Consider the following 27,871-nt stretch of genomic DNA (forward strand, 5'->3'; position numbering starts at 1 on the left):
AGAACAGGCAGGTTATGTGAAGAAATTGAATTTTGTGAAGTAGGTGACTTTTGTGAGACAACTGGTGGATTTTGGGAAGCAGCAGGTGAATTTTGTGAGGTGGCAGGTGAAATTTGTGGAGCAACAAGTATATTTTGTGAGGTAGAAGGTGAATTTTGTGAGATGGCAGGTATATTTTGTGAGGCAGCAGGTGAAGTTTGTGGAGTGAGTGAATTTGCAGGAACAAGTGAATTTTGTAAAGCGTGCATCATAACCTGTGTAACTTGTGGTACAAACGAAGACAAAGCCGAGGATAGAGGATATTATTAGGGAGTTGAATTCTTGATTGTTGCACATCGAGAGATGGTAGTAGTTAGGAATTTATTATGAATGCTAGCTTGTTCTTGTTTTATTGGGTGTTTATATCACGGAAGTAGATATTCACCAGTGTTAGGGACTACGGGAGTAGCTCTATACCACCTTGCATCCCCACACTTGTTTAAACCTAGATTTGCTATTGTCCATAAGGTTGGCAATGCTAGGTGATTAAATACTTGAATCCCAGGAATTTCATCTTCTCTCTATTGATTTCAAAACCTGATTCTTGCTTTTACATTAATTTTATTTTTAATCAATCATCCATGTCTTTCGTTAGGATTAACTTCATAAGAATAGATTAGTAGCTAGTGTTTGATATCCCCACTTCTCTATGGACGATACTCTGGGTATTATTTGTTCATAAGAATAGATTAGTAGCTAGAGTTTGATACCCCCACTTCTCTGTGGACGATACTCTGGATATTATTTGTTTGTCAAATTATACTGCAATCATTGACACTTGGCATCATCTCCATCTATCTTTCTGTTATGTCTGTTAGTACTTAATCTGTTAGGCTTTCCCTCCCTTTTCAATGTATGTAAACTCCTTCCTTCAGCAAAGTAATGAGAAAATATATGTTTCACTTCCACCTTCATTATCCTCTTAGCTAATCCGCAATTATGTTTGTTGGCTTGGTTTTCTAATTTCATGGTCGCTTCACTATTCTACAATGACATGATCTTCCTCATGGAACTTGCATCCATTTACAAATCTCCAAAGAGTTTGTCAGAAAATTTAATAAACTCTTGAAAGAAGGGAAAGCCTATATATGATATTCACAATTTCGTTGTGCAGACGTGTCACATGAGGTTTAAGTTGTACGAGCATAAGTACATTATGAAAGCAAACCACAACACTTTGATTAGCATTATGGATCAAGATGAATCCGATTTTTCCAAACACATGTTCAAACTCAAGGATTTTGGATCGTTGAAGGCTCCCGGAAGAGTGGATAACAATCAATAATTGGTGGGAACGTGATGACTAATATGGACTCTTCAAAACTTGTCAATATCTAATGGTTAAGATTTATAGCTTTTTTAACCTTTTTTCTTCAAAACTTGCCTCCCGATCGAAGACGAGAAGCGGCGCCGACCAACATCCTCAGTAGACAATGGAGGAAAACGGCCGTCACACGCCTCTAACGCGACACAACACAACACGGCCGATGATCGGCGCGATGGGGAAGAAAGGTACAGAAAAAACAAAATCGTTCTATGATTTCCATTTGTACTTAGTCGAATTTCATACCAGGCTATTATAATAACGAAAAAAATCTTTCTGATCATTGCAAATTTATAAGAACTTCTGAATAGATATATTGGATACCACATGCAATTCTGGCATTTCACAATACACAAAAAATCCTAGAGACTATACAATCGATATAATCATGCTCCAGAATCCAACAACTTGTAAATACGCATGTAACACCTATACAAACACACAAATTCATATATACACACAAAACTACCGCTTCGTAGCATTCATATGTTTGGGAATATATATACAAGGAAAGACAAAAATATGGAGAATATATATGCATATGTCAAAATAAATATAAATTTTATATTACGTGTGTAGGGGTGTGCATCGGACGGTTCGGTTCGGTTCGGGGTGTGGTTTGCCTAAACCGTGCGGATTTCGGTTTGGGAATTGTATAACCGAACCTTTCATTTTATTTATATTATCTTTCGGGTTCTTATGTTTTCGGGTTCGGTCGGGTTGGTCGGATATCCGACTCATGTTCGGGTAATGCTAAATTGATATAAGAGATAAAATGTTCTAACTTAGAGTAATAAAACTAAAAATGTAAACCAATTCAATTCAAGACAAAATGCCTTAATGCCATACAAAAAACCTTAAAACCATAAAAAGTTAATGATTTACAGTTTGACAGATTACACTTCACAAAAAAACCAGAATTACAGATTTACAAATTCACAAAAAGCTATGTTGAATTCTTGATTCCTGATCACAATAAGCCATGTTGATTCCTCATTCCTGATCACAAAAAGCCATCCTGATTCCTGAATCTTGATTCCTAAACTAAATCTGTAAATCTGTAATACTCCTAGTGTAGTAGTGTTCTAGACTGCTATTCTTCTTCCTGTTAAAACTTAGTGCAATTTAGTAAAGGAAACAAACAACTGAAACAAGTGAAACAACTAAACAATTAAAAAAACAATAAGTCAATAATATTAAGGGCTCAGTAAGCATATTTGTCCATATCAATGTATGGATTAAGGGCAAATTGCTTCAAATGTTCAACAAGTGAACATTGAGCAACATACCAGCTTAATCCTTATTTCAGATCTTTGGTGGAAGCTTTCATCATTGCCAATTTGCCAAAATATATCAAAAACTCATGTGAAGACATTAACATAATTACAGATTAACAGTAATGCAAAACTGCAAAAGGCAGCAACCTTACTTACTCTTACAAGTTAGTAAGTTACCAAGCCTTTACTTACTCATCAAGGGAAGCAACTTAAAGTCACCACTCACCAAGTTTCATTGCCTTAACATCAGAATATAAAGTCAGTAGAATAGTTGAATACAAGATTAAGATATTAATATATGATATAAAGTATAGAGATTGGAGAAGACCATTACAGGAATAGTTGGTAGTGTAGTTCCACAAGTCCTCCCACCAGATGCACTTCCACCATCAACACTAAATTCTGCAATTAAATCAAAGAAGAAGAAGCTTGTTAGAATTCAATTGAATGAACACTTAAATTGAATGATTGAAATAATACATTATTTTACCTTTCTCAAATCTTTCTAATTCTTCTAGATTTTCTTCAATTGAAATGGGGGTATTTGGCAGCCTAAGCCAATCCTGGGTACATACCAAGGCTTCCACAATTTTAGGAGTTAAAGAACTCCTAAAAGGATCTAAAACCCTCCCAGATGTACTAAAGGCAGATTCTGAGGCAACAGTTGAGATAGGAATAGCTAAGATATCCCTAGCAATCTTTGAAAGGATAGGAAACCTTGCAGAATTGACCTTCCACCATCGCAGTATATCAAATGATCCTTCATCTTCAGTTATTGCCTCACTCAAATAATATTCCAACTCAGTTTTTTTCCTCCCACCAGTTTCCATTCTTTGTTTCTTAATTTGGGCCTTCAATAGATGTTGTGGCCTCCCAACAGGGGCAGAAACAGACTCAACATTAGGATTAACAGATGCTACAGAACCAGAACCAGAAGCTGGGACAACAGATGGGCTATAACTCACAGCATAATCATCATACAATTCATTCAAACCAGCCAACAATTTGTCAAGGTAATCTTTTCCTTTTTGCTCACCATACATATGAACTAATTGAGTTGGCATATATTCTAACTTGTCCCTGGGATCTAAAATGTTTGCAAAGAAAATCATATAATTCATTTTGTCAATATCACCCCAATATTTTTCAAATTTTGCTTTCATGTTAGCCCCCATTAGTTTCACAGCCTCATCAGCTTCCACCATTTCATTCAAGATACAATACAGGTCAGAAATTTCAGAGAAAAATGTGTTAGCTGTCACATATAGGGACCCTGAAATTCTGATAGTCATCTCATAGAAACATTTCAACAGCTTAACCAAGTTGTTCACTGACTCCCAATCCAGAGAAGTAGGAATAGAATCACCCAGATCAGATTTGAAAGAGTTATCACTGTATTCATAGTCATCAAATACTTTCTGGTAGATCAAAGCAGACTGTAACATCAAATATGTGGAATTCCACCTTGTTGGCACATCAAGACACAAGGATGTTTTTTGCTCAATTCCACTATACTCTGCCAAGTCCCTAAACTTCTTCAACCTTGAAGGAGAACTTCTGACATATCTAACAACCTCCCTAACCCTCTTAACAGCAATATCACATTGTTTTAGACCATCTTGTACCACCAAGTTCAGAATATGAGCAATGCATCTCATGTGAAGATATTTACTCTTCACAGTAGATGATCCCCATGACAACACTTTCCTTTTTAAAAAACCAAGTGCAACATCATTTGATGAAGCATTATCTACTGTCATAGTAAAAACATTCCTAAGCCCCCACTCTATCAAACAACTTTCAAGTGCTTTTGCAATATACTCACCCTTATGTGATGTAACAGGGACAAAAGAGATAATTTTTTTATGCAGCTTCCACTCCTCATCTATAAAATGTGCAGTTACAACCATATAGTTTATCCTCTGAATAGATGTCCAAGAGTCAGTTGTAATACTGACTCTTTGAGTGTTTCCCCTAAACAAGCACTTCAAGTTCAATTTTTCTTCTTCATAAATGACATTGATATCCCTACTGATTGTCCACCTAGATGGAATTTTAAACCTAGGACAAGCCACTGCAATGAACCTCCTAAACCCTTGCCCCTCAACAAATATAAAGGGAAGTTCATCTATGATAATCATTTCTACCAAGGCTCTCCTAATGGTTTCCTGATTAAATACCCAAGTCCCCAACTCTCCCACAGTTGGTTCAGATGCATCACTAGTAGCAACAGTTTGAAATGTTAGAAGGGACTGCCTAGTATCTTTAGAGTGAGGGTTTTTCATACAGCTAACCATGTGGTTCCTTAAAGATGTAGTACCATGTTTTTTTGATTGACATTGATACACTTTTGCACAGTAGATACACTTTGCTTCAACAGTAACATTACTACTATCAGTAATCTTTACAAAATGATCCCAAACTCTTGATCTGGATTCAACCACTTTCCTTTTCTTTGCAGGAACTGCAGCAGTAGGGAGCACAGTCTGTTGAGTAATTGTGTCAACAGTTTGGGCTTCCACTGCTGTTGCTCCTTGAGAAGAAGAATTGGGAGGTTCACAACCAGAACTAGGTATACTGATATTGTCCATCTATAAACTGTGGAACATAATCAGTACACATAGTAGGAGATAGGAAATCATAATACACATAACATATTAACATTTAACACTTAACATATTTCCAACTCCATATTTCCATTAGGCATTCATCAAACATTCAAACTATCAAAGAGACAAAGACATCAAAAAGACTCTCATCTCTGAATGCTAATCATCTATGGACTATGGACAACAGTCACAACACAGGCAGTTAGGCAATATATATAGCTTCCACATTTCATCAAACATTCAAAGTATCAAAGACAACCACTATACTGTCATGTCTCATCTCTGAATGCTCATCATATGGACTATGGAGTATGGACAGCAGTCACAACACATAGGCAGTTAGGCAATATATATATAGCTTCCACATTTCATCAAACATTCAAACTATCAAAGACAACCACTATACTGTCATAGTGTCATATAGCTTCCACATTTCACAGGCAATAAATATCATAATATTTAAGGGTCCTCAATCCATAAACAAGAAAGACAACAGAGTCACAAATCATAACAGTTTCATATATTCATAATATATCACATTATCACAACTAACAAGTTCACAAGAATCACAAATGACAAATCATAAGTAAGGTTGGAGATTTACTTCTTTTCTCACACAAATTACCCTGAGAACAAGGGCCTTCAAGAGTTCAAGCAACGTCCAGGCCTCCAGCTGTCCACAAGTGAGTCAGTCAACAACCGAACAAAGCCTCCACCACACAGCTTCCACCACAGTCTCACAAAGAGTCAAAGAGAACACCAGAACAGCTGAGAGCCTGAGACGGTGAGACCCCAGAGAATATCGAAGAGAGAATCAGAGAAAGGACTTCTACCGGACTATCAGAAATCTCAGAGATAGAGATTTGAGACTTGAGAGAACTCAGAGAAAAGGCTTCCACCGGAAAATCGGAGATTCTCAGTCTCAACTCTCAAAGATTGAGAGCTGAGAGTTGAGAGAACGGGAGAACTGAGAAACCCTAGGTTGAGAGTCGAGAGAGAAATCAGAGAATGGTCTATGAGAGACTAAGACTCAAGGCTGCGCAGCGTACAAAGGAGCGTATATATAAACGAGGGACACGACGCCGTTTAATACACATCCATTCTAACCCTAGGCTACATCGGGTAGTCGGACGGTTCGGGTAAGCATACACGAGACCCAAACCGACTTCAATAAACCGTTCAAATTGCCGGTCTGGTTCGGTTCTATTATGTCGGGCTCCGGTTCGGTTCGACAGGGTGGTTTTACCCGAATGGGTCGGGTTGACCCGACGGGTTTGTCGGTTTTGCACACCCCTATACGTGTGTGCGGTGAGTTCCAAAACACGTGGACCGGACCGTAGTCACTTATAGGTGGCACTGAGATTTGAACGCATGACTTTCTGGCTCTGATACTAAATTGAAGCATGTGCTCTATCTCAACTAAAAGTCTAAACTGATAGTTGGATTGCACATTAATGGCTATATGCTCACAATGCATAGATAAATGATTTGTAGGCAAAATGATATATATAGCGTACCGTTTATCGAAAGAGCGTGCTATAACATGTTCTAATAAGAATGCCCATTAGCTTGTATACTATAGATCAAAGAAAAATTGCAAATAGCCAAAGTATAATAAGAGACAAAATAAAGCAAGGGTGTGATCTTATTTATCTTCTCTCAATAATCCAAGAATACACACATATATATACAATACATAAGGTATAACAAATGACATACATAATGATAAATGAATACATCCGTTACAAATAATGTCCAACATTAAGTTATTTATAACAGCACATATGAGTTTAAAGTCCCAATAACAAATATTTCAAAATTTTAAATTAGCAAATAAGATCCTGCTAAAGATTACCTCTCAAGTTACAATTTACAATCTACTAGAATTACAGTAGATTCATGTAGAGAGTAGAAGTGAGACAAATCCGCAGTGAAGTGAACTGCATAACTGATGAAGAAATCATATGTTTATGAATCTGTACATAAAGAAGAAAAATAGCAAATTGATTCAATAGATACAAGAAATTCCAATACAGGAAACTACTCAAACAATCATATACAGTGGATCTTTGCATCATGGCAGTAGCACCGCGGGTGCCTCATAGGGGGTGAAAAACTCCTCCATTGATATATCGGGGATCTGATCTGTGTTTCGTGGCAATGGTCTTGCTGGCTTGCTTGCTTCCGCTTTTTCCAAAGTGCTGTCATGACTTGCTTTCTAATAAGCCTTTTAGAATATTGGATCCTTCTGTTGATGCGCTTTGCCTGACTCGTGTTTGAGGCGTTTCTATCTGAGGTGGAGGATCGGAGGAGAAGCAAACCACAATTGCTCTCAAGTTGTCACAAGTGTTGCGCTTGAGGGCGCGGCTTCTCTAACTAGCTCTCTTGAACACCTCTCGAGGTCGTTGTGCATCATCAATTCTTTCCTAGCCATTATATTGTCACAGCACACTGGCTACTCATGACATCCCAAAGACCATCGTACCCCATGATTAGGAACTCATCTTCATCTATCAATATAATCTCTTGCAACTCCGGCTCTGCAGTCAAGGGGCAGGCGGAGCCCTTTGGAGACTTCATATGCCAGTCTCCCAATACCCGCACCACAAATAGTTGCCGTTTAAGTATTCATTATAGATGACACCTCCCAGTTTTTCTATTTTTCTATCCTGTCTCTCAGACTTGCTATCTGGTTTATGGTCCTTGGATAGCTCAATGGCTCTCCCTCGTTTCCCCAAAAAAGCACGACAATCCCCAGCATTCGCAATTACCAATTTTCTGTAACGAGTAGTATATTATTATCATTGTTCCTTTCCTTTTGACCAAGTATAGAATAACGAAAAAGTAAAGACTAACTAACCGTTCACATAAGAGAGCAGTCAGCGCTGTTGTGCCAGAGGATGTATCAACAGAGCTATCATCAACAAAGGCATAATCAGCTTTCAAAAACCTGCCAATAAAAGAATAAAACCAATATCATTAACCTTCTATCTCCTTGATGTCAACATCGAAATCCTTGAAAACGATAAGAATTGAAAAAATTAGCCACTTGGTCATTAGGGAAAAGGTAAAAAGAGAGAAAACAGAAGCACACTCCAGACTATAAATGCTAATTCTTGCAATCAATAATAACAGGCAAAACGAAGTCTTTAAGATTTTCCACATAATTCCAGAATTTGCAAGATTTCCCTCAAGTATTTGGACTGAACCAAGCTTATAATTGCAGTTCTTTTTCATGTTCTAGACTCAAGTGAAAATATATACTGCACTAGATAGGGTAGTAAGACTACATAGAAATGGAGACTATTAAAGTATATGTCATAACTTTAACTGATCCCTTGATGAATAAATACAGGCTTACTTACCTACACAAGCAATAACTTCATCTAGTCTATCTTATTATCAAAAAGCTATTGGCTCAAGAAAATTAAATAAAGCGATAAGAGTCACAAAGCCTCCCTCATGAATCCAGGAAAATGTTATTCAGATTGACCCAAACCAATTCATAAATTGCAGCAAGTAACACTATTTAAAGTTTAAACACAGCTGAAAGCTCAAACGACATGACAAGAAAGTTACCAAATGAGCTGACACCAAAAGTGTCTCATCAGAGCTTATAGAATGGTGGTCAACAGAAAAATGGCGAGGAGGTTTAACACTTGGCTGCTTCCACTCATCTGATTCCTCTTCAAATTCATCTTTTGCTCTTATTATAACTAACTTTGTTCCACCTCAATCCTCACCCAATTTCAAAGACAATAGAAGGTTCAATGATCAGACTTAAGAAGCTTTAGCCCCAAATTCTCCATGAAAGTTGTAGCTCTTTGAGTTAAGTGTAAAGTATAATGTAGTCACGGCGTAAATGTCAGCGTGACCCATGTGTTAGGAATATAGCGGAATATAGCGGAAGGGAAGAATCAAAAATTGAGAATTATAGAAGTTAAATAACAGGGAAAGTATATAAATGACAAAAGTGTTGCTAAATTGGGAAATATAAAATATATATATATATATATATATATATATATATATATATATATATATATAAACTCTCAAACAGAGAATTACAAAACAAATATATATATATATTTGTACGTGAAGGAAAGGAATGAATTAAGGATGGATAATGAATTGATATTGATGCATTACAAAATAAAACACTTAGCCTATTTATACATTAAATTGAGAGAGAAATAAGGCAAATGCATGAACCTCCACAAATCTCGGAGAATGTGCAAGAATAGAGACCATGCTGCATGCAATGTGGAAGGAGATGGTCTCATGGATTTTGAGCCACAGAATATTATTTCCCAACAATCTCCATCTTGGATCAAATCCATTGTGGAATTGACAATTTGAACAGTCGACTAAATCCAAGCACCGCTCGATTTTAGCAATAGGAAAAGCTTCAGAATAGCAGGATGGATAACCATCAACTTCCTATGCGACTGAAAGAGCATAAGCAACCATGTTGGTTTCATCATCACTAGCATACCTAGCAGGTTTTTTGATTGTCCTCCTAGGACGATCCATAGCAATGGAATACTCTCGTTGTGGCTCGACGAGAGGTGTCGTGCTAGTAGACGCATCATCTTTAGTATTACCATCAGTGTTAGTAATACTGTCAATAGGCCTGAACTCAAACTCCACCTTCTCACCAGTACTCTGCGTCTCACTTGTACTGGGAACTTTTCCAGAAGAAAGTAGGGCATTTTCGTCAAAAGTGATATCACGACTCAGAATGATTTTATGAGAATCAGGAGACCATAGACGATACCCTTTTGACTCAGAGGCATAACCAAGGAAAATGCATTTAACAGCTCTCGGGTTTAATTTACCCGTACTAGAATGAGCATAAGCAGGACATCCAAAAACTCTTAAGATAGAGTAATCAACAGGATTACCTGACCAAACTTCATCTGGAATTTTGAAATCAAGGGATGAATGTGGAGATCTATTTACCAAATAGCAAGCAGTAGAAACGGCCTCGGCCCAAAAATCACGCCGTTTCCATAACCCAGCATTAGAGAGCATACAACGAGCTCTTTCCAATAGAGTCCTATTCAAACGTTCGACAACACCATTCTGCTGGGGTTTACCAGGCAAAGTCTTGTGCCTGGCGATTCCATTTGCCGCACAAAAGTCATTGAAATCTGACTCACAGAACTCCAAACCATTGTCTGTCCTGAGCTTCTTGACTTTTTTACCCGTCTGAGTCTCAACAAGTATTTTCCACTTCTTGAAAATAGAAAATACCTGATTTTTATGTTTCAGGAAATAGACCTAGACCTTACAAGAGAAGTCATCAATAATAGACATGAAATATCTACAGCCTCCCATAGACTGGAATTTAGTTGGTCCCCATAAATCGGAATGTATGTATTCCAATACATCTTTGGTACGGTGTGTAGCAGTAGAGAAACTAACCCTCTTTTGTTTCCTAAAAACACAATGCTAACAAAATTGTAATTTACCCGTACCTGAACCAACAAGGAGGCCTTTCTTGCTCAGGAGATGCACGCCTTTCTCACTCATATGCCCCAAACGCATATGCCATAATTGAGTGAGATCCGCATCAGACATCGATGAGGATACCGCTACTGAACCTGTCACAGTACTGCCTTGCAAGATGTACAAGCTTCCGGAACGAGAAGCTTTCATGAGAACAAAAGAGCCTTTGATGACCTTTAGAACTCCACCTTCAGCTGTGTACTTGCACCCCAGAGATTCCAAGGTGCCCAATGATATCATATTGCGTTTCAAATCAGGAATATACTGAACATTGGTAAGAGTCCTGACAACGTTATCATGAGTTTTAATCTGAACACTTCCAATTCCACTAACCTTGCATTGGGTATCATTACCCTACAAGACAACTCCACCATCAACCGGTTCCAGAGAGACGAACCAGTCTTTGTGAGGACACATGTGGAATGAACAACCAGAGTCCAGAATCCACTCGATTTCGCTCCGTTTGCAACCGGAGCTAACAGATAACATAACATCGCCTTCTAAATCACTTTCAACAACACTAGCTTCAGCGGACTTTTCTCTCTCTTGCTTGTTTTTCAACTTAAAACATTCAGTCACATCATGACCATGCTTCTTGCAGTACTTGCAGGATTTGTTGGACTTACGTCCTTTGGACTTGGATCTAGAATTTTTATTGCTACTCCCTGATTCAAGTGAACGACCCCTTACAGTCAAGCCTTCACCTTTGTCCTCAGACTTAATTTCAAAGTCAAACTTTTCTTTGGACAATAGGTTTGACTTAACATTGTCGAAAGTAAGGGTATCACTACTATTACCATACAGCATAATTTCTTTGAAATGCTTTTATGATTTTGGGAGAGAGACAAGCAATAAAACAACGCAATCCTCATCTTCAATTATGACATCAATATTTTCCAAGTCCAATAAAATAGAATTGAATTCATCCAAGTGAGATTTAATAGAAGTACCTTCCGTCATACGGATTGTGTACAGACGCTCCTTCAAGCGTAGCGTGTTCGCCAGAGTTTTGGCCATGTAAAGCGTATCCAGCTTGGACCATAAATCTGACGCAGTCGTCTCACTTACTACCTCACGTAGAACCTCTTTAGACAGGCACAACAGGATGGTTGAACGTGCCTTGTCATCCAAATCTTCCCAATCTTCATTTGTCATTGCAGCCGGTTTCTTCTTCTTCTTCCCAGCTAGCGCTTTCTTCAAACCGTTTTGGGTTAGAACGGCTTCCATCTGAACCTTCCAGATAGAAAAACTAATTTTCCCGTCGAACTTCTCGATATCGAACTTGGTAACTGTCGACATCTTTAAAAATAATTCTCAATTAAACCGCTCTGATACCACTTGTTAGGAATATAGCGGAATATAGCGGAAGCGAAGAATCGAAAATTGAGAATTATAGAAGTTAAATAATAGGGAAAGTATATAAATGACAAAAGTGTTGCTAAATTGGGAAATATAAAAATATATATATATATATATATATATATATATATATATATATATATATATAAACTCTCAAACAGAGAATTACAAAACAAATATATATATATTTGTACGTGAAGGAAAGGAATGAATTAAGGATGGATAATGAATTGATATTGATGCATTACAAAATAAAACACTTAGCCTATTTATACATTAAATTGAGAGAGAAATAAGGCAAATGCATGAACCTCCACAAATCTCGGAGAATGTGCAAGAATAGAGACCATGCTGCATGCAATGTGGAAGGAGATGGTCTCATGGATTTTGAGCCACAGAATATTATTTCCCAACACCATGTTCTTCACTACAAAATGCCTATTTTTTCATCTCTTTTGCTCCTTTGGGTCCCCGAGTTATGTCATGATACTTTCAACTAGCTACTTTTAACTTTCTTGACCTCTCATGACTCCCGGAACACGCCTTTGTGCCAAGATGACTTCAAAACACATACAATTGAGCTCCAATTTACATGTTACAACCAATGCCTCCAAATCACCTAAACGACACAAAGAAATCAAATAATAGCACATACTTAGCTTCCAATTAACATGAAATCTTATGAGTTTGATATTAATTGCACACATAAAAAAAGTACTAAAAGTACTAAGAATGAGCGCACTTATCAAATATACATACTAAATTTAAAAAATGGCAATATATTTAAACATCAAAATTATTTACGACAAAAAATAGTGTCATGTTTGACAAATAAAAGTAACAAGGAATGAAGGAAGGAAGGAAGGATCAATGTCTGATAAAGAACAGTACGCTCAGAAGGATCAATGTTGTTAGAAGATGATATAAAAGCTACACACTGCAAGTTTGGTAAAAGATGAGAATAGCAGCAAGTTGTGTGTGTAAGCTACACGCTTCAATTGAGTGATGGTTTGGATGTCATTTGAAAAAGATGAATATTCTATAAAACCCTATCTAGATTTCAAATTTTAATAAACAGAGGATGAAAAAAAAAAACGGCAAACTTGCAATTCTGATCAGATTCATTCACCCTCTATGTCAGTGGAGGCATCACCTTCTACCTCATTGCACAGCTTTAAAATCCACATTGCACAGCTGGTCTAGATCTTATGTACTTATATGCCAACTGCATACTAACCTCATTTACGCCCATCTCTGTCCATTTCTCAGTTATGGCATTCCCCTTTAATTTTCACCCTCTATGTCAGCTCCGGGGCATGCTTTACCATCTCAACACAGTAGACGCTAAGACCTTTGATTTCTCTGCAAATTTGTCAAGAAAACTCAGCCAAAACATTACTCATATCACCCCATTAAATTAAAATTGTTAACAAATAGCAAAGAACTTGACTATAATAGCACTACTTGTGGAAAACTGCACCTTGTTAGTTCCATTAGGAGTTGTGCATTGTGGCTCTGCCTCTGGAGCCTCTCCGGTGGCCTCATGTTCATCACATCCCTGCACCACACAAAACAAATTTAATTTGACCATTATTCTCTGTTTTACACAGCCTCAACAAGGAGTTTGCGCATATTCAAATAGTGGTTTTACCTGACTTCCTGGCACGTAATCAGGTGGTTCCGACAGTGTGGCGCTAACCTGGACAGTGTTATCCATTAGAGGATGAAGCACCGATCCTCAATGGTATGTCAACTCTTCCCAGTCCAAATCCTCCAGTTCTAATCTCTCTGAACTCTTGCTCTCTTAAAAATTTTGTTGTCCAACCTCGGAACGCAGGAATATCCCTAGGGACAATACGGTCTTTGACCAGCAAACGATCCGTGTAAAACATCTGGGATGACAAATATATTGTTAGTTGTTCCATGATTTCATTCATAATATATACTACTGTTTTCAAAGAAAAACTATAATTCTTCTAGATGCAAGCTTACCATTAGGAATATGATTGGGCTAGTGTGCTGCTACATCATATCGTTTGCCCAATCCTGGTTTGTTTTTTGAGAAAAATGAATTAATTCATCAAATCAGCTAATCCTGGTTTGTTTTAACCAACCGTTACGTTGTAGCAGATATCCACACTGCACCAATCCAATTCTGCTATCCTGTCAACATCGGCCAACACTGGTGTAAGAATTGTTGATTGGCGTAGCCATTTTGGGTGCTGCGCTTAAATGTCATTTGAACCAATCTGCACCATCCCTACATTCTCCATTCCGGTCTGAATCAGTATCCACCAATTGCAAGAACCTTCAATTAATGCATGCAATAATATAATGATGGTGTTGCCCGCTTGTGATTTACTCCCTCTATTTCTTTTAAGCTGCTGCCAGCCATATCTATATAAATTAAATAAAATTAAATAGAAGATCAGATGATATAAAAGCTACACACCGCAAGTTTGGTAAAAGATCAGATCAGAATATATGTTGTGTAATGCAACATCTTAGAACATGATATAGTAGTGGAAGCTTACATTAGGGCATGCATGCGGCCAGCGAGCGAGCAGCATGGCCGGCGCCTACATTAATGTGTGTGTTTGGTGGCAGTGGCAATGACAGTGGTGTTTGCTGACCCCTCAAAGTGCTGCATGTGATGATGGAGTGGGTTGTATGAATAGAGCATACATAACTTTCACTGCTTCCTCCACATCTGCTGCATTATTCTGATTGATCGCCCACTTTGCCCTCTCGGATTTCCAAGTAGTCGTTCAAAGAGTAAACTGAATCAGGTAACACTACTTTACACCCTCTTAAATCAATTAACCGTAACTTATGCAAATTTCCAATCCCTTCAGGAAGACTAGAGAGACACTCACACCCTTCAAGATCTAGAATTTTCAAGTTATTCAAAGAGCAAATTGAATCAGGTAATTCCTCAACTTTGCTCCGACCTAAATAAATCTTATTTAGGTGACGCAAATTTCCAATCCCTTCAGGAAGTCTAGAAAGAGACGCACATCCTTCAAGGTGTAGAATTTCCAAGTTATCCAAAGAGCAAATTGAATCATGTAACTCCTCAACTTTGCTCCCACCTAAATAAATCTCCCTTAGGTGACGCAAATTTCCAATACCTTCAGGAAGTCTAGAAAGACACTCACATCCTGCAAGGTCTAGAATTTCCAAGTTATCCAAAGAGCAAATTGAATCAGGTAACTCCTCAACTTTGCTCCCACCTAAATAAATCTCCCTTAGGTGACGCAAATTTCCAATCCCTTCAGGTAGTCTAGAAAGACACTCACATCTTGCAAGGTTTAGAGTTTTCAAGTTATCCAAAGAGCAAATTGAATCAGGTAACTCCTCAAATTTGGTGAGGCTTGAATCAATCTTGCTTAGGTGACGTAAATTTCCAATCCCTTCAGGAAGTCTAAAAAGACACCCACATCCTCGAAGATTTAGAGTTTGCAAGTTATTCAAAGTGCAAATCGCATCAGGCAACTTCTCTAATTTGCACTCGCTTAAATCAATCAATCTTAACTTATGCAAATTTCCAATCCCTTCAGGAAGTCTAGAAAGGCACGTACATTCTTTAAGGTTTAGAATTTCCAAATTATCCAAAGAGCAAATTGAATCAGGTAACTCCTCAACTTTGCTCCTACTTAAATTAATCTCGCTAAGGTGACGCAACTTTGCAATCCGTTGAGGTAGTCTAGAAAGACACCCACATCCTCGAAGAATTAAAGTTTGCAAGTTATCCAAAGAGCAAATTGAATCAGGTAACTCTTCTACTTTGCTCCAACTTAAATCGATATTGCTTAGGTGACGCAAATTTCCAATCCCTTCAGGTAGTCTAGAAAGACACTCACATCTTGCAAGGTTTAGAGTTTTCAAGTTATCCAAAGAGCAAATTGAATCAGGTAACTCCTCAAATTTGGTCAGACTTAAATCAATCTTGCTTAGGTGAGGTAAATTTCCAATCCCTTCAGGAAGTCTAAAAAGACACCCACAACCTCGAAGATTTAGAGTTTGCAAATTATCCAAAATGCAAATCGCATCAGGCAACTTCTCTAATTTGCACTCGCTTAAATCAATCGATCTTAACCTATGCAAATTTCCAATCCCTTCAGGAAGTCTAGAAAGGCACGTACATTCTTTAAGGTTTAGAATTTCCAAATTATCCAAAGAGCAAATTGAATCAGGTAACTCCTCAACTTTGCTCCTACTTAAATTAATCTCGCTAAGGTGACGCAACTTTCCAATCTGTTGAGGTAGTCTTGAAAGACACCCACATCCTCGAAGAATTAAAGTTTGCAAGTTATCCAAAGAGCAAATTGAATCAGGTAACTCTTCTACTTTGCTCCAACTTAAATCGATATTGCTTAGGTGACGCAAATTTCCAATCCCTTCAGGTAGTCTAGAAAGACAATGACAGCTGTAAAGAGCTAGAGTTTGCAAATTATCCAAAGAGCAAGTTGAATTAGGTAACTCCTCTACATTGCTCCAAGATAAACCAATGTACCTTAGGTGACTCAAATTTCCAATGCCTTCAGGTAGCCTAGAAAGATACATACATCTTACAAGATTTAGTGTTTGCAAGTTATTCAAAGAGCAAATTGAATCAGGTAACTCCTCTACTTTGCTCCGCCCTAAATTAATCTCCCTTAGGTGATGCAAATTTCCAATCCTTTCAGGTAGTCTAGAAAGATGCTTACATTTGTAAAGACCTAGAGTTTGCAAATTATCCAAGGAGCAAATTGAATTAGGTAACTCTTCTAATACTTTGCTCCAAGATAAATCAATGTACCTTAGGTTACGCAAATTTCCAATCCCTTTAGGTAGTCTAGAAAGAAACTTACATCTAAGATTTAGAGTTTGCAAGTTATCCAAAGAGCATATTGAATCAGGTAACTCCTCAACTTTGCTCCAACTTAAATCAATCATGCGTAGGTGATGCAAACTTCCAATCCCTTCAGGTAGTCTAGAAAGACACTCACATCCGCTAAGATCTAGAGTTTGCAAATTATCCAAAGAGCAAATTAGATCAGGTAACTCGTCTACTTCACTCCGACTTAAATCAATATACCTTAGATGATGCAAATTTCCTATCTCCTTCGGAAGTTTAAACCGCTTACAACCATGCAATCCCAATACTCTCACGGATTTTAAACCATTGAACATATTTGGAGTAAGTTGTTCTGGAGAAAGGTCCCCAGCGAAAAAGCTGCGAAGTTTTTCAAGGACATGACAAATGGAAGTAAGATCCATAAGCCTTCCAGTTTTTTGCAATGATAGATGATGTAGATTTTCAATCTTCACCTTATCCTCTTGCCAAACAACACTATAGCATTCATTTTTGGTAAGAAACTTGGCAAAATCATGCACTATGTCATGCATTTTGCAAGATATAATGATGTTGGAATCCATGTAATTTTTCTCAAAATCTTGGAACAAAGAACGCATTGCTAAATTTCCAAAAACCTCCCGGCCTTTCTGTTCCATCTCATTATGATCACTTCCATTTGTTGTTGTGAGATAACCTTGTGCCATCCAAATTCTGATGAGGCTGTCTACGTTTATTTTATAATCTTTGGGAAAGACAGCACAATATGAGAAACATCGCTTCATCTGTGGAGTTAGATCATGATAGCTTAGATACAAATGAGGAAAGAGATGTGTTTCCACTCCCTCCACATTGGAAAATTTAGTATCCAGCTGAGATAAAACTGTTTGCCATTCCTCTTCAGTGTCTTTACTACGTAAAACGCTTCCCATGACCTTGACAGCAAGTGGCAGTCCTTGGCACTTTTGAGCAATTTGCTTACCAATTTCTTTCAGTTTCTCAGAATAAGCCTCCTCTTCCCTGCTGCTTCTCCCGGAAAATGCTATCCTGCTAAGAAACGACCAAGCATCTGTGTGGGATATTAGCTCCACCGGATGCTCATACACACTTCCCATCATTCTTGCAACATTCTTTTTCCTTGAGGTCACCAAGATTCTACTCCCAGAACAGTTGTTACCAAGATCTTTGAGACAGTTGTTAAATGGCTCCCACTTTGCATAATCCTCTGTCCACACATCATCCAACACAAGTAGGAACCTATAAGGAAAAACAATATATATAAACATTATCAATATATATATATATATAAACAATACTCTCAGATAGCTATACTAGCTACTAGCTAGGGCTAGATTATTTCATTCCACCGTGCCATTCATCAATTCATGCTATACTATACATGAAAGAGTAACAAACGACTCCTAAAATATTTCCAATAGCCAGGATCGGAGCCAACAAACATAAACATTTAAAAAAAAAAGTATAGTAATTCAAAAAAATAAAATTCAACTGTACTAATTAAAATCTGAATTGCTTGCTATATACTGATCATAACTGAAAAATTAAATGCTGTAGGGCAGCAGCAAAATATAATAATACAATAATATACTGTAACATATATTATTCTAACAGATGGATCGAACCTAACCTTTGATGAGACAAAGTGGTTTGGATTTTGTTCAGTAACATTTGCAATTGAGACAGATCCGTGGAGCTTTTAGTGGTTGACTCAACAATTGCTTTTGCAATCTTGATCTCGTCAAAAGATTGTGAAACACAAACCCACACCCTTTCAGGAAAATGAGCCTTTATCTGTTCATGGTTATAGACTAGTTGAGCAAGGGTAGTTTTCCCTATCCCTCCGGCACCCACTATGGAAATGACGAGAGGGCCAGGGGGACCTTGAAGCAACTTGCTTATTAAAGCACTGGCATCGGATTCCCGACCTTGAATCTCTGATGCATCCACATACGCAGTAGAGGGCACTGGCTTCCATTCATGATCACAAGTGTGTGTGTGCGCTACAGATGCTTGATCAAATTTGAACTGATTTTTCTCTTTAGTAATCCGATCAAGTCTGGAATCAAGTTCCTTTATTTTCTTGGCGATGTCTCGATACGTAACAATCCTTTTGAAATGGAAACAAGAAGGCAGGAAAGAGCTACAGCTTCCTGCAGCTGCAACCTGGGACGACCTCTCCATCTGTTGTCTGCGACTTTTGGTGCTCCACTCGTCCAGAACATCTTCCACATCGTAGCACAAGTCTTTCATCTCTTCCACCCACAGCTTGACGCTCTCTTCCTTGAAGCTTCTCCTCTCTGCATCGACCAACACCGCCCTGATTTTGTTGAGCTTTGATGAGAGGTTTTTGATCTCCTTCTCCACACCCAACGTTGCTCTTAGCTCCTGGGCTTGGTCCTTGATGATGATGAACAGCTGATTCACAACACCGGAGATGATAGCGTCGGCCATGGTTAGTTCAGTCTGTACTCGATCTGTAGCAGTGGAGACTGAATGACTTCTAGATTGGTTTGGTTTGGTTGTGTCTGTCTGTTGCTAACTTGCTACCATATATCATTCCTATGCTTACATCATTACATTTCGTACATGATAAAGTGTATTTAATATATATAAATTAATAATAATAATAATAATTGAAGTGTCTGGGGGTATTTCTGTAATATCAATTATTATATATTATTAATATGATAGTAATATTAATATTATTAGTTTGTGTTATCACAGGTTCCCTATCAATGTGATTAAGATGTTTTAAGTGTTGATAAGAGTTTTGGGCTTCGAAGGTAAGTTTTCATATTCACTAATATTACTTTTCCCCAAATATATATATATATATATATATATATATATATATATATTCATAATCGATTGTATGATACATATTCATAAGTGTTTATAAGTATCAAAATTATTTTGAAAATATAAAAATCCAAGCATATATTTTACGGGATGAAGTAGAACTTACTTAGCTTATGCTAATTTTTGTCTACATCCTATTTTGTTTGCAAATTATTTTTACAGGTGAACATGGATATAGGGATTCGAGATGAATTCAAGTTGAGAAGAATTAAGTCTATCTAAGAATAGACACCTTGAAAGAATTGTGATTTGATGAATACATGGTTGAATAGTTTTATGTAATAACTAATAAGTGAGATTTGGTTTATGTATAGTTGTGATTTTTAGCCTTAGCGGTTAGGTATAGGGAAATGCCTAAGCGTGGCGGTAACCCCCATTACTTTTGGTTAGTTAATGCTTCCGCTATAGTATTAGTGAATTTTTAATTGAAAAAAAAAAAAGTATTATTGTAAAGAAAATTTAGTAATGGAAAATGTGGGTGTTACAAATTAGTATAAAAATATATATAGATCAACAAAAAAAAATTGTAATTATAAAACAAAATAAATTATCAATACTATTATTCGGTACAGTGTAATTACTATGGTAATTTTATGGTAATCTCTCTCTATATATATTTTTTTATACTTAAGGTATAAAAGCATTGTACAATATTAGTATAAGGGAAAATTGCACTTTTCATCACTAAGTTATAGGGTAATTGTAGAATTTGTCCCTAAGTGTTGGTCATGCTCACTTTTCGTCCCTAAGTTATCACTAGCGTTGCACTTTTCGTCCCTGAGTTATAAGGTAATTGTACGATTCATCCCTAAGTGTTGGTCATGTTCACTTTTCGTCCCTAAGTTATCATTGACGTTGCACTTTTTGTCCCTGAGTTATACTAAAATTGCAAATTTCGTCCCTAATCACTACTACATAAATGGTATACTACGTCACTTAATATACGACGATTTTTTAAATAACTGACGTCTAATGTATTGTGTTATACATCTGTCTTTGTATTGATTTCGGAAGCTATATCCGGTCACGGCGGGATGTATCTATTTCATGTACATCTGTCTTCTCCGGCAAGCACACCGAGCACCACCAAGCAGCATCGACACATTTGACTCCGATCCGGTCGTGGTCTGCTCCGGTTTTGCGTTCCTTGGGTTTCTCTCTGCTTCGTTCCTGATCTACGTTGGCAGTGCATTGACCGACCGGTGTTGATTTGTCTCTACTACTTAAAGGTCCGCTTAGGCGTTGATAGTCAGTAGTATTGCATGAGCGGGTACATCATTGCGACGGCAACTTCACCAGGCAAACCAACCCACCTCTCGGGCTAGTCAACGATCCTCCGACCCTCCCGATCGGACCGTCGGTATGTGGTTTCCTGAACAGACGTGAGCTGCGATTTCGTTGCTTCGTGGAATCCCAAAGTCAAGGGATGTGCAGACGTTATCCTTCCCGAGCACTTACTGATCAGCATCGCTATTAGTTTCCTGACCAATTACTGAGCAGTGTCGTTTCCTCACCGGTCGATCTCAGCTCGATCTCATTCGCACCTAGCCATCATCCGTGAACAAATGACCGGAGAACGCTGAGCAGTTTTCCCAGCAAAGCCGCCAACATCGCTGAGCTCGGTCCCGACCGTAAACTATAGTCCGGTCGCTGACCACGGCGTGTTCTAGGCAGCCATAATTTCTTAAAGTTTCCCGATTACAATTAAGCTCAAAGCGAATCCCTGGTCACGCAGAATAGTCAGCAAATTTTCTGCCTGACATTTCCCGAGCACTCCTCACGATGCGATCGGGGAAGTAAGGTCAAAGCCGCAAAGAATTAAAGTTTACAAATTTGTACTCTAATTTTATATTGGGCATGTTTAATTAGGCAGTGGATCCGCCATTTTTTGGCGGATTTGACTAAAATCAGCGTTTTAACTTAGTCAAAAAGCTAATTCTAGTGTTTGGTTATCAGCGGTTTGGAGCAGCAGCTTGGCTCCAACCCGCTGAAACCCCAAACGCTGCAATTAGCAGCGTTTGGGGTTGGCGTTTTGGGGAAGGTTTTAACTTTCCCCAAAACACCCTCCATTTATTAATAATAAAAAAAAAATTAATACTGCATTAGAAACCCAAAGAAGCCTCCAAGAGTAAAAAAGAAGGGGCGTTGAGCTCCCTTTTATAAGGGAGCTCAGCGCCCCTTTTCTTCTAAACTACCGATGTGGGATCTGTGATCCCACATCTCTTTTATTTTTTTTCTTATTATTATTATTGTTATTTAATTAATAACAATAATAATAATAATAATAATAATAATAATAATAATAATAATAATAATAATAATATTTGTATTATTATTAGTAATAATAATAATAATATTATTATATATGTATACCCTTTTGGTCATTTTACATGTTAGTCGCTAACCTTAACCGCTAATTTTACCAAGCCCGACGACCACAATGTGGCTTAAACTTGTCCGGTAACACTGGTGAAGGTACGAGCTCGATGACCCTAATGTCGCTTAAAATTCCACCGCACCAAGATTGAAGCATACAAGGTTCCTATAACTTCAGTTCCAGTTAGGTTTCCAAGTTCGGTTAGGTCGGCATTGCCACCATCGACTTGGTCAGTTCGAGATCAATCTCGGTTTCAAGCCCTACAAGTTAGGCATTTTAAAAAGACCAGTTAGGGTGGCCTCGCCACCACTGGCACTCTAAGTCCGGACCGGTCGGCATCATTACCACCACCGGCGCTCTAAGCCCGATTAGGTAGGCATTGCCACCACTGGCTTGGTCAGTTCAAGATCACCTCTCGAACTACACGTGTTTTGGACCGGGTAGGTTGGCTTTGCCACCACCGGCGTTTTTAAGACCAGTTAGGTTGGCCTCGCCACCACTGGCACTCTGCGGTCAGTTAGGTTGGCATTGCCACCACCGACCAAGTTAGCCAGAGATCGCATATCGGCTTTAAGCCCTACGAGGTAGGCATTTCCTTCGATCGGTTAGGTTGGCATTGCCACCACCGACCTAGTTAGCCAGAGATCATATCTCGGCTTTAAGCCCTACGAGGTAGGCATTTCTTAGACCGGTTAGGTTGGCCTTGCCACCACCGACCTAGTTTGCCAGAGATCGTATCTCGGCTTTAAGCCCTATGAGGTAGGCATTTCCTTCGATCGGTTAAGTTGGCATTGCCACCACCGACCTAGTTAGCCAGAGATCGTATCTCGACTTTAAGCCCTACGAGGTAGGCATTTCTTAGACCGGTTAGGGTTGGCCTTGCCACTACCGGTCCAGTTAGCCTGAGATCGTACCTCGGCTTCGTGACCTACGAGTTCGATATTGATCACCCGATCTCGTTAAAAACCCGATCACTTGATCCGTAGCCCGTAAACCCTCTACTCGACTAGAGGTCCGATCACTGGATCGGTCGATTCAGGCTTCGTAAAACTCCAAAGTCCTACAAATTAGGCAAGTCAACCGGTGGTACGCCGGCACATTGAGCTCGGTCGAGTCACCTCCCGGTCATCGACGTTGTGGGTATAGCCTGGTGCACTCGCACTGCGGACCTGGTCGGGTCATTTCTCGATCGTCGACGTTGTGGGTGTAGCCTGGTGCACTCGCACCGCGGACCCGGTCGGGTCATTTTCCGATCGCGGTCAAAGTTAGCAAGGCGAACCCGACAACCCGTTGTATCTATTCCCTTATGCATCGATAGAGTAGCTCGTTCGCTTCACTAAAGTTTTCCCGGGCGGATCGGTCGAATTGCGTTCGTTTCGCCCGAGTAAATCCAGTATCTCAATCGTGCGCGAGTCCAATCCCGTAATTGGTGAAGTAAATCTCGAAAATCGTGTTGCAAGTATGACCCCTAAGTCGGGCAACCTTTTTAGTCCACCAGACTGTGTTTAGCGTTGTACTCTTTTCCCTTGGCTGAAATTTTTATTTCCCACTGGGTTTTTTGTTAGCCTAAGATTTTTAACGAGGCAACCGGCACATATCACGGACCGTGTAACCGGTTTTTCCAGCCCGAACCCTTCCTCGCTAACTCATCGTCAGAGCACGGGCTGGGGGGCTTCATGATAGGTTATATACCCCCCAGTACCGACCACCTATATGTCCGTGAGTTTGTTTATGAGCGGGTCAGGGTCAAGTGGTTCGGGACCCGGTTCGCGGGTCAAAGTCAGAGGTGGCGGGTCAAACCCGCCACCCTGCGTATAAAAGGGCTTAAATCCCTCAAAGTGAGGGGATTCACTCCATTAGCTCTCTCTCTCTCTCTCTCTCTCTCTCTCTAAATGCATGCTAGATTCTCATCCTTCCCTCTATCAAGGATCTAGCCTCTTGATCCTCTCCACTCTCTACTCTCACTAAAAGAGCTCTCCCTTCTCTCTATACCAAATAGATCCGAGAACACAACATTGAATAAAAGAAGTACATTTGCTCAATACCTTGGCTTTATCTTCTCTCTATTCTATGTGTACATTTCATATATTTATATACATGTACATACACCCTACTATACGGGGAATTAGTACTATCATACATATATACATACAAAAATTATATATGGGGTGGGGGTGGGGGTGGGGAGAGGGGGGGGGGGGGCAGCAGCCCCCCCTTTGGCTCCGTCCCTGCACGTGGATAGCATCTCGACATTATATATGCTCTATCAAATATTATTAAATAAACTCATTTATCACTTGTGCAACACAAGCTTTATTGTCCTCATATAGGACATTAAGGGTAATTCATAACATAACCAATTTGAGAATTAGCATCATAGGGATAGATAATAGAAAGTGTAGACAAATCGTATCGATAGAAAATAAGTGATCAACGGATATGATTAAAAGTCAACATTCTAAATTCATACGTCTAATCAACAATCTAAATCACTCATTAATATCAATTAAGGGGCAAATCTATCTAAGCAAAATTTTAAATTTTCGTCGAAATAGGTATAGACAGCGACAAAATAGGAGTTTTTATATTATTAAATAAAAATTATTTTTACTATTATTAAATATAAGAAAACCTGATTCTTTTGTTAATGTCTGGTACTTTAATTTAGCAAGACAAAAACGTGAAGCAAAGGACACCAAAATGGGGTGTTGTGTTGTACTCTGGGTAACGGTGTGTGATCATGCATAACATCATGTGCACCCCGTAGAATGTCGTCGAAATCGTATGTACACTTATATATTGCTCTATGCACACTTATATATTGCTCTATGCACACTTAAACATTGCACTATACACACTCTAATGTTGCACTGTGCACACTTTCACATTAAAATGCACACATACGCAACATGCACCACTACCAACAACAATGAAAATAATGATAAAAACCCAGTTGATTTACATATCTAACTAGTGCAAAAACGCATCATTGGATGCAAATTAAACAACATTAGAAACAAATACACACACACATAGTACTATAATGCACAAACGCTACATTTATACATTACACTATGCACACTCTAAAATTGCATTGTGCACATGTTCACGTTGAAATGCACACATACACATCATGCACCACCACCACCAGCAAGGAAGAAAGGATAAAAAAAAAAAACCCAGTTGATTCACATATTAACTAGTGCACAAGCACATCATTAGATGCAAATTAAACTACAATTCACATGCATATGTATTGTATTGCACACACGCCAAGTTTACAATGCACACACACAACACACACAAAAAAAGTGCACACTAAGCCACGACGAGGTGCATACATACGACGAAAATCCAGCAGCGAGGACGACAATGCGAATATACACCTACAAAGGCCATAGTGCACACCAGTACATTGCCCGCGAAAACTACATATATGTCAATTACAAATATAAAAAATATTATACTCAAACTATAGACTATTAAAAACACAAAAATAAACTGGAGTCCATGGTTGAATACAATAAATGTAGAAAAAAATCAAAGAAAAATTCAAAAAAAATAAAAAAAATAAAAAAAAAGAAAGAAAAAAAGAAAGACAGTACATCAGTAATAAAGTCCAATTTTATCAAAACATAACATCTAAATAAAATAATAACAATATTTAAAATAAAATGAATTCATTCTCCAAAATAATAGGAATATTAAAAAGATTAAAACTAACATATATTTACCACACCACCCCTGCCTAAACCTACTGTTGAAGAAGTTTGAAGAAGGAAATTGTATATATTTTGTATTTACCTAAAAGAACTGACCACAATATATAGGCAGTGAAAGGAAAGCTAAAAGACCCTAACAGACATACAATAAACTCTAGGGATACTAAAGACATACAATAAAAGCAAATAATAAAAGCATAGTAAATACAATAAATAAATCATCTCAACATCCCCCCTCAAGCTGGAGCGTGAATATCAAAAGCTCCAAGCTTGTTACACAATTATTCAACTCTGGGACCTCTTAAAGCTTTGGTGAAGATGTCAGCCAACTGATCATTTGTACCCACGAATGAGGTAACAATTTCCACGGATGTGATCTTTTCACGAATAAAATGACAATCGATCTCGATGTGTTTTGTTCTCTCATGAAAGACAAGATTGGATGCAATATGCAAAGCAGCTTGATTGTCGCACATCAGTTTAATTGGCCCTTTCACACAAATTTTTAATTTAGTCAAGAGATGTTTCAACCAGATTAGTTCACATGTTCCCAAGGCTATTGACCGATATTCTGCCTCTGCACTCTATCGAGCCACTACATTTTGCTTCTTACTTTTCCAAGAAATTAGGTTGCCACCAAGAAAAACACAGTATCCTGATGTTGATTTTCTATCCCAAGGGCATCCAGCCCAATCTACATCAGTATAACCAATAATCTCTGTATTTCCATGATCTTTGTATAACACACCAGTTCCTGGAGACTTCTTGATGTATCTTAGAATCCTAATGACAGCATCCCAATGACTATCACACAGAGAGGCCAGAAATTGACTCACAATGCTAACTGCAAAAGAAATGTCGGGGCGAGTGACTGTTAAGTACAACAATTTCCCAACCAATCTTCGATATCTTCCTGGATCTGAAAAGGGGTTCCCTTGTTCCGGTACAAGCTTAATGTTAGGATACATGGGAGTATCAATTGGTCTACAATCAAGCATACCTGTTTCCTCTAATATGTCCAAAGCATATTTTCGTTGAGATATACAAATCCCCTGCTTTGACTGGGCAACTTCGATCCCTAAGAAGTATTTCAATTTTCCAAGATCTTTTGTCTCAAAGTGTTGGAAACGATGTTGCTTTAACTGGAGTATTCCTTCTGCATCATCTCCTGTGATCACAATATCATCGACATAAACAACAAGATAAATGCTCTTACCTTGTCGATGCCTGTAGAACTCAGAATGGTCCACTTTGCTCCGAACTAACCCAAACTCTTGTAGAACTGTGCTAAAACATCCAAACCAGGCACGTGGAGACTGTTTCAATCCATAGAGAGAGCGTTTTAATTTGCAAACCAGGTCAGTCTCCCCCCCTTGAGCAACAAAACCAGGAGGTTGCTCCATATACACTTCCTCTTTTAAATCCCCATGTAAAAACGCATTCTTGATGTCTAACTGGTATAGAAGCCAATGATGTATAGCAACAATAGATAGAAAGATTCTGACAGAAGAGATCTTGGCCACGGGTGAGAATGTATCGGTGTAATCAACGCCAAATACTTGAGTATACCCCTTTGCTACGAGACGAGCTTTGAGTCTATCTATTTGTCCATCAGGTCCAACTTTGACATTATAAACCCATCGACAACCAACAACCGTTTTTCCAGGAGGTAATGGAACCAAGTCCCAAGTTCCCGAGGAATACAAAGCAGTCATTTCATCTACCATAGCCTGTTGCCAACCAGGATGGGAAATAGCATCCTCAACCGATTTAGGAACAGAAACAGATGATAAACTGGAGATGAAAACGTTATAAACAGGGGAAAAACGGTGATAAGAGACAAAATTATATGTAGGGTAGGGATTGCGAGTAGACCTGTTACCTACTCGACCCGCAATGGGAGAACTAGAGATTGGAGCAGGAACCGGATCCAAGG

At 38.5% G+C, this 27,871-nt stretch overlaps 2 protein-coding genes, 2 long non-coding RNA genes and 1 pseudogene across 6 annotated transcripts; 1 reads left to right on the forward strand and 4 right to left on the reverse strand.

Annotated features, from left to right (window-relative positions):
• The window catches only part of LOC109184474, a 31,310-nt pseudogene extending 15,950 nt beyond the window's left edge, over positions 1–15,360 (reverse strand).
• On the reverse strand, positions 2,856–5,231 carry LOC109184438 (zinc finger BED domain-containing protein RICESLEEPER 2-like). The gene is made up of 3 exons (XM_019334440.1): positions 3,131–5,231; positions 2,975–3,042; positions 2,856–2,879 (listed from the first exon to the last, which is right to left on the reverse strand). The coding sequence occupies exons 1-3, from the start codon at positions 5,229–5,231 to the stop codon at positions 2,856–2,858; spliced, it is 2,193 nt and encodes a 730-aa protein (XP_019189985.1).
• Positions 15,361–15,389: 29 nt separating the features above from the next.
• On the forward strand, positions 15,390–17,159 carry LOC109184477. Of its 2 annotated transcripts, XR_002054780.1 has the most exons (4): positions 15,390–15,469; positions 15,893–15,992; positions 16,698–16,807; positions 17,090–17,159. It is a non-coding gene; the product is annotated as an uncharacterized LOC109184477 (long non-coding RNA). The 2 variants fall into 2 exon arrangements; XR_002054781.1 differs by lacking the exons at positions 16,698–16,807; positions 17,090–17,159 and adding an exon at positions 16,416–16,622.
• LOC109184485 lies at positions 15,640–16,952 on the reverse strand. Of its 2 annotated transcripts, none has more exons than XR_002054792.1 (3): positions 16,921–16,952; positions 16,195–16,353; positions 15,640–15,771 (listed from the first exon to the last, which is right to left on the reverse strand). It is a non-coding gene; the product is annotated as an uncharacterized LOC109184485 (long non-coding RNA). The 2 variants fall into 2 exon arrangements; XR_002054791.1 differs by lacking the exon at positions 16,921–16,952 and adding an exon at positions 16,636–16,667.
• LOC109184439 (putative disease resistance protein RGA3) lies at positions 17,158–19,569 on the reverse strand. Its single transcript, XM_019334441.1, has 3 exons — positions 18,605–19,569; positions 17,212–18,213; positions 17,158–17,170 (listed from the first exon to the last, which is right to left on the reverse strand). The coding sequence occupies exons 1-3, from the start codon at positions 19,426–19,428 to the stop codon at positions 17,158–17,160; spliced, it is 1,839 nt and encodes a 612-aa protein (XP_019189986.1). The 5' UTR covers positions 19,429–19,569.
• Positions 19,570–27,871: the final 8,302 nt, after the last annotated feature.

Source organism: Ipomoea nil, unplaced genomic scaffold (assembly GCF_001879475.1).
Source record: "Ipomoea nil cultivar Tokyo-kokei standard unplaced genomic scaffold, Asagao_1.1 scaffold1262, whole genome shotgun sequence".
NCBI lineage: Eukaryota > Viridiplantae > Streptophyta > Magnoliopsida > Solanales > Convolvulaceae > Ipomoea > Ipomoea nil.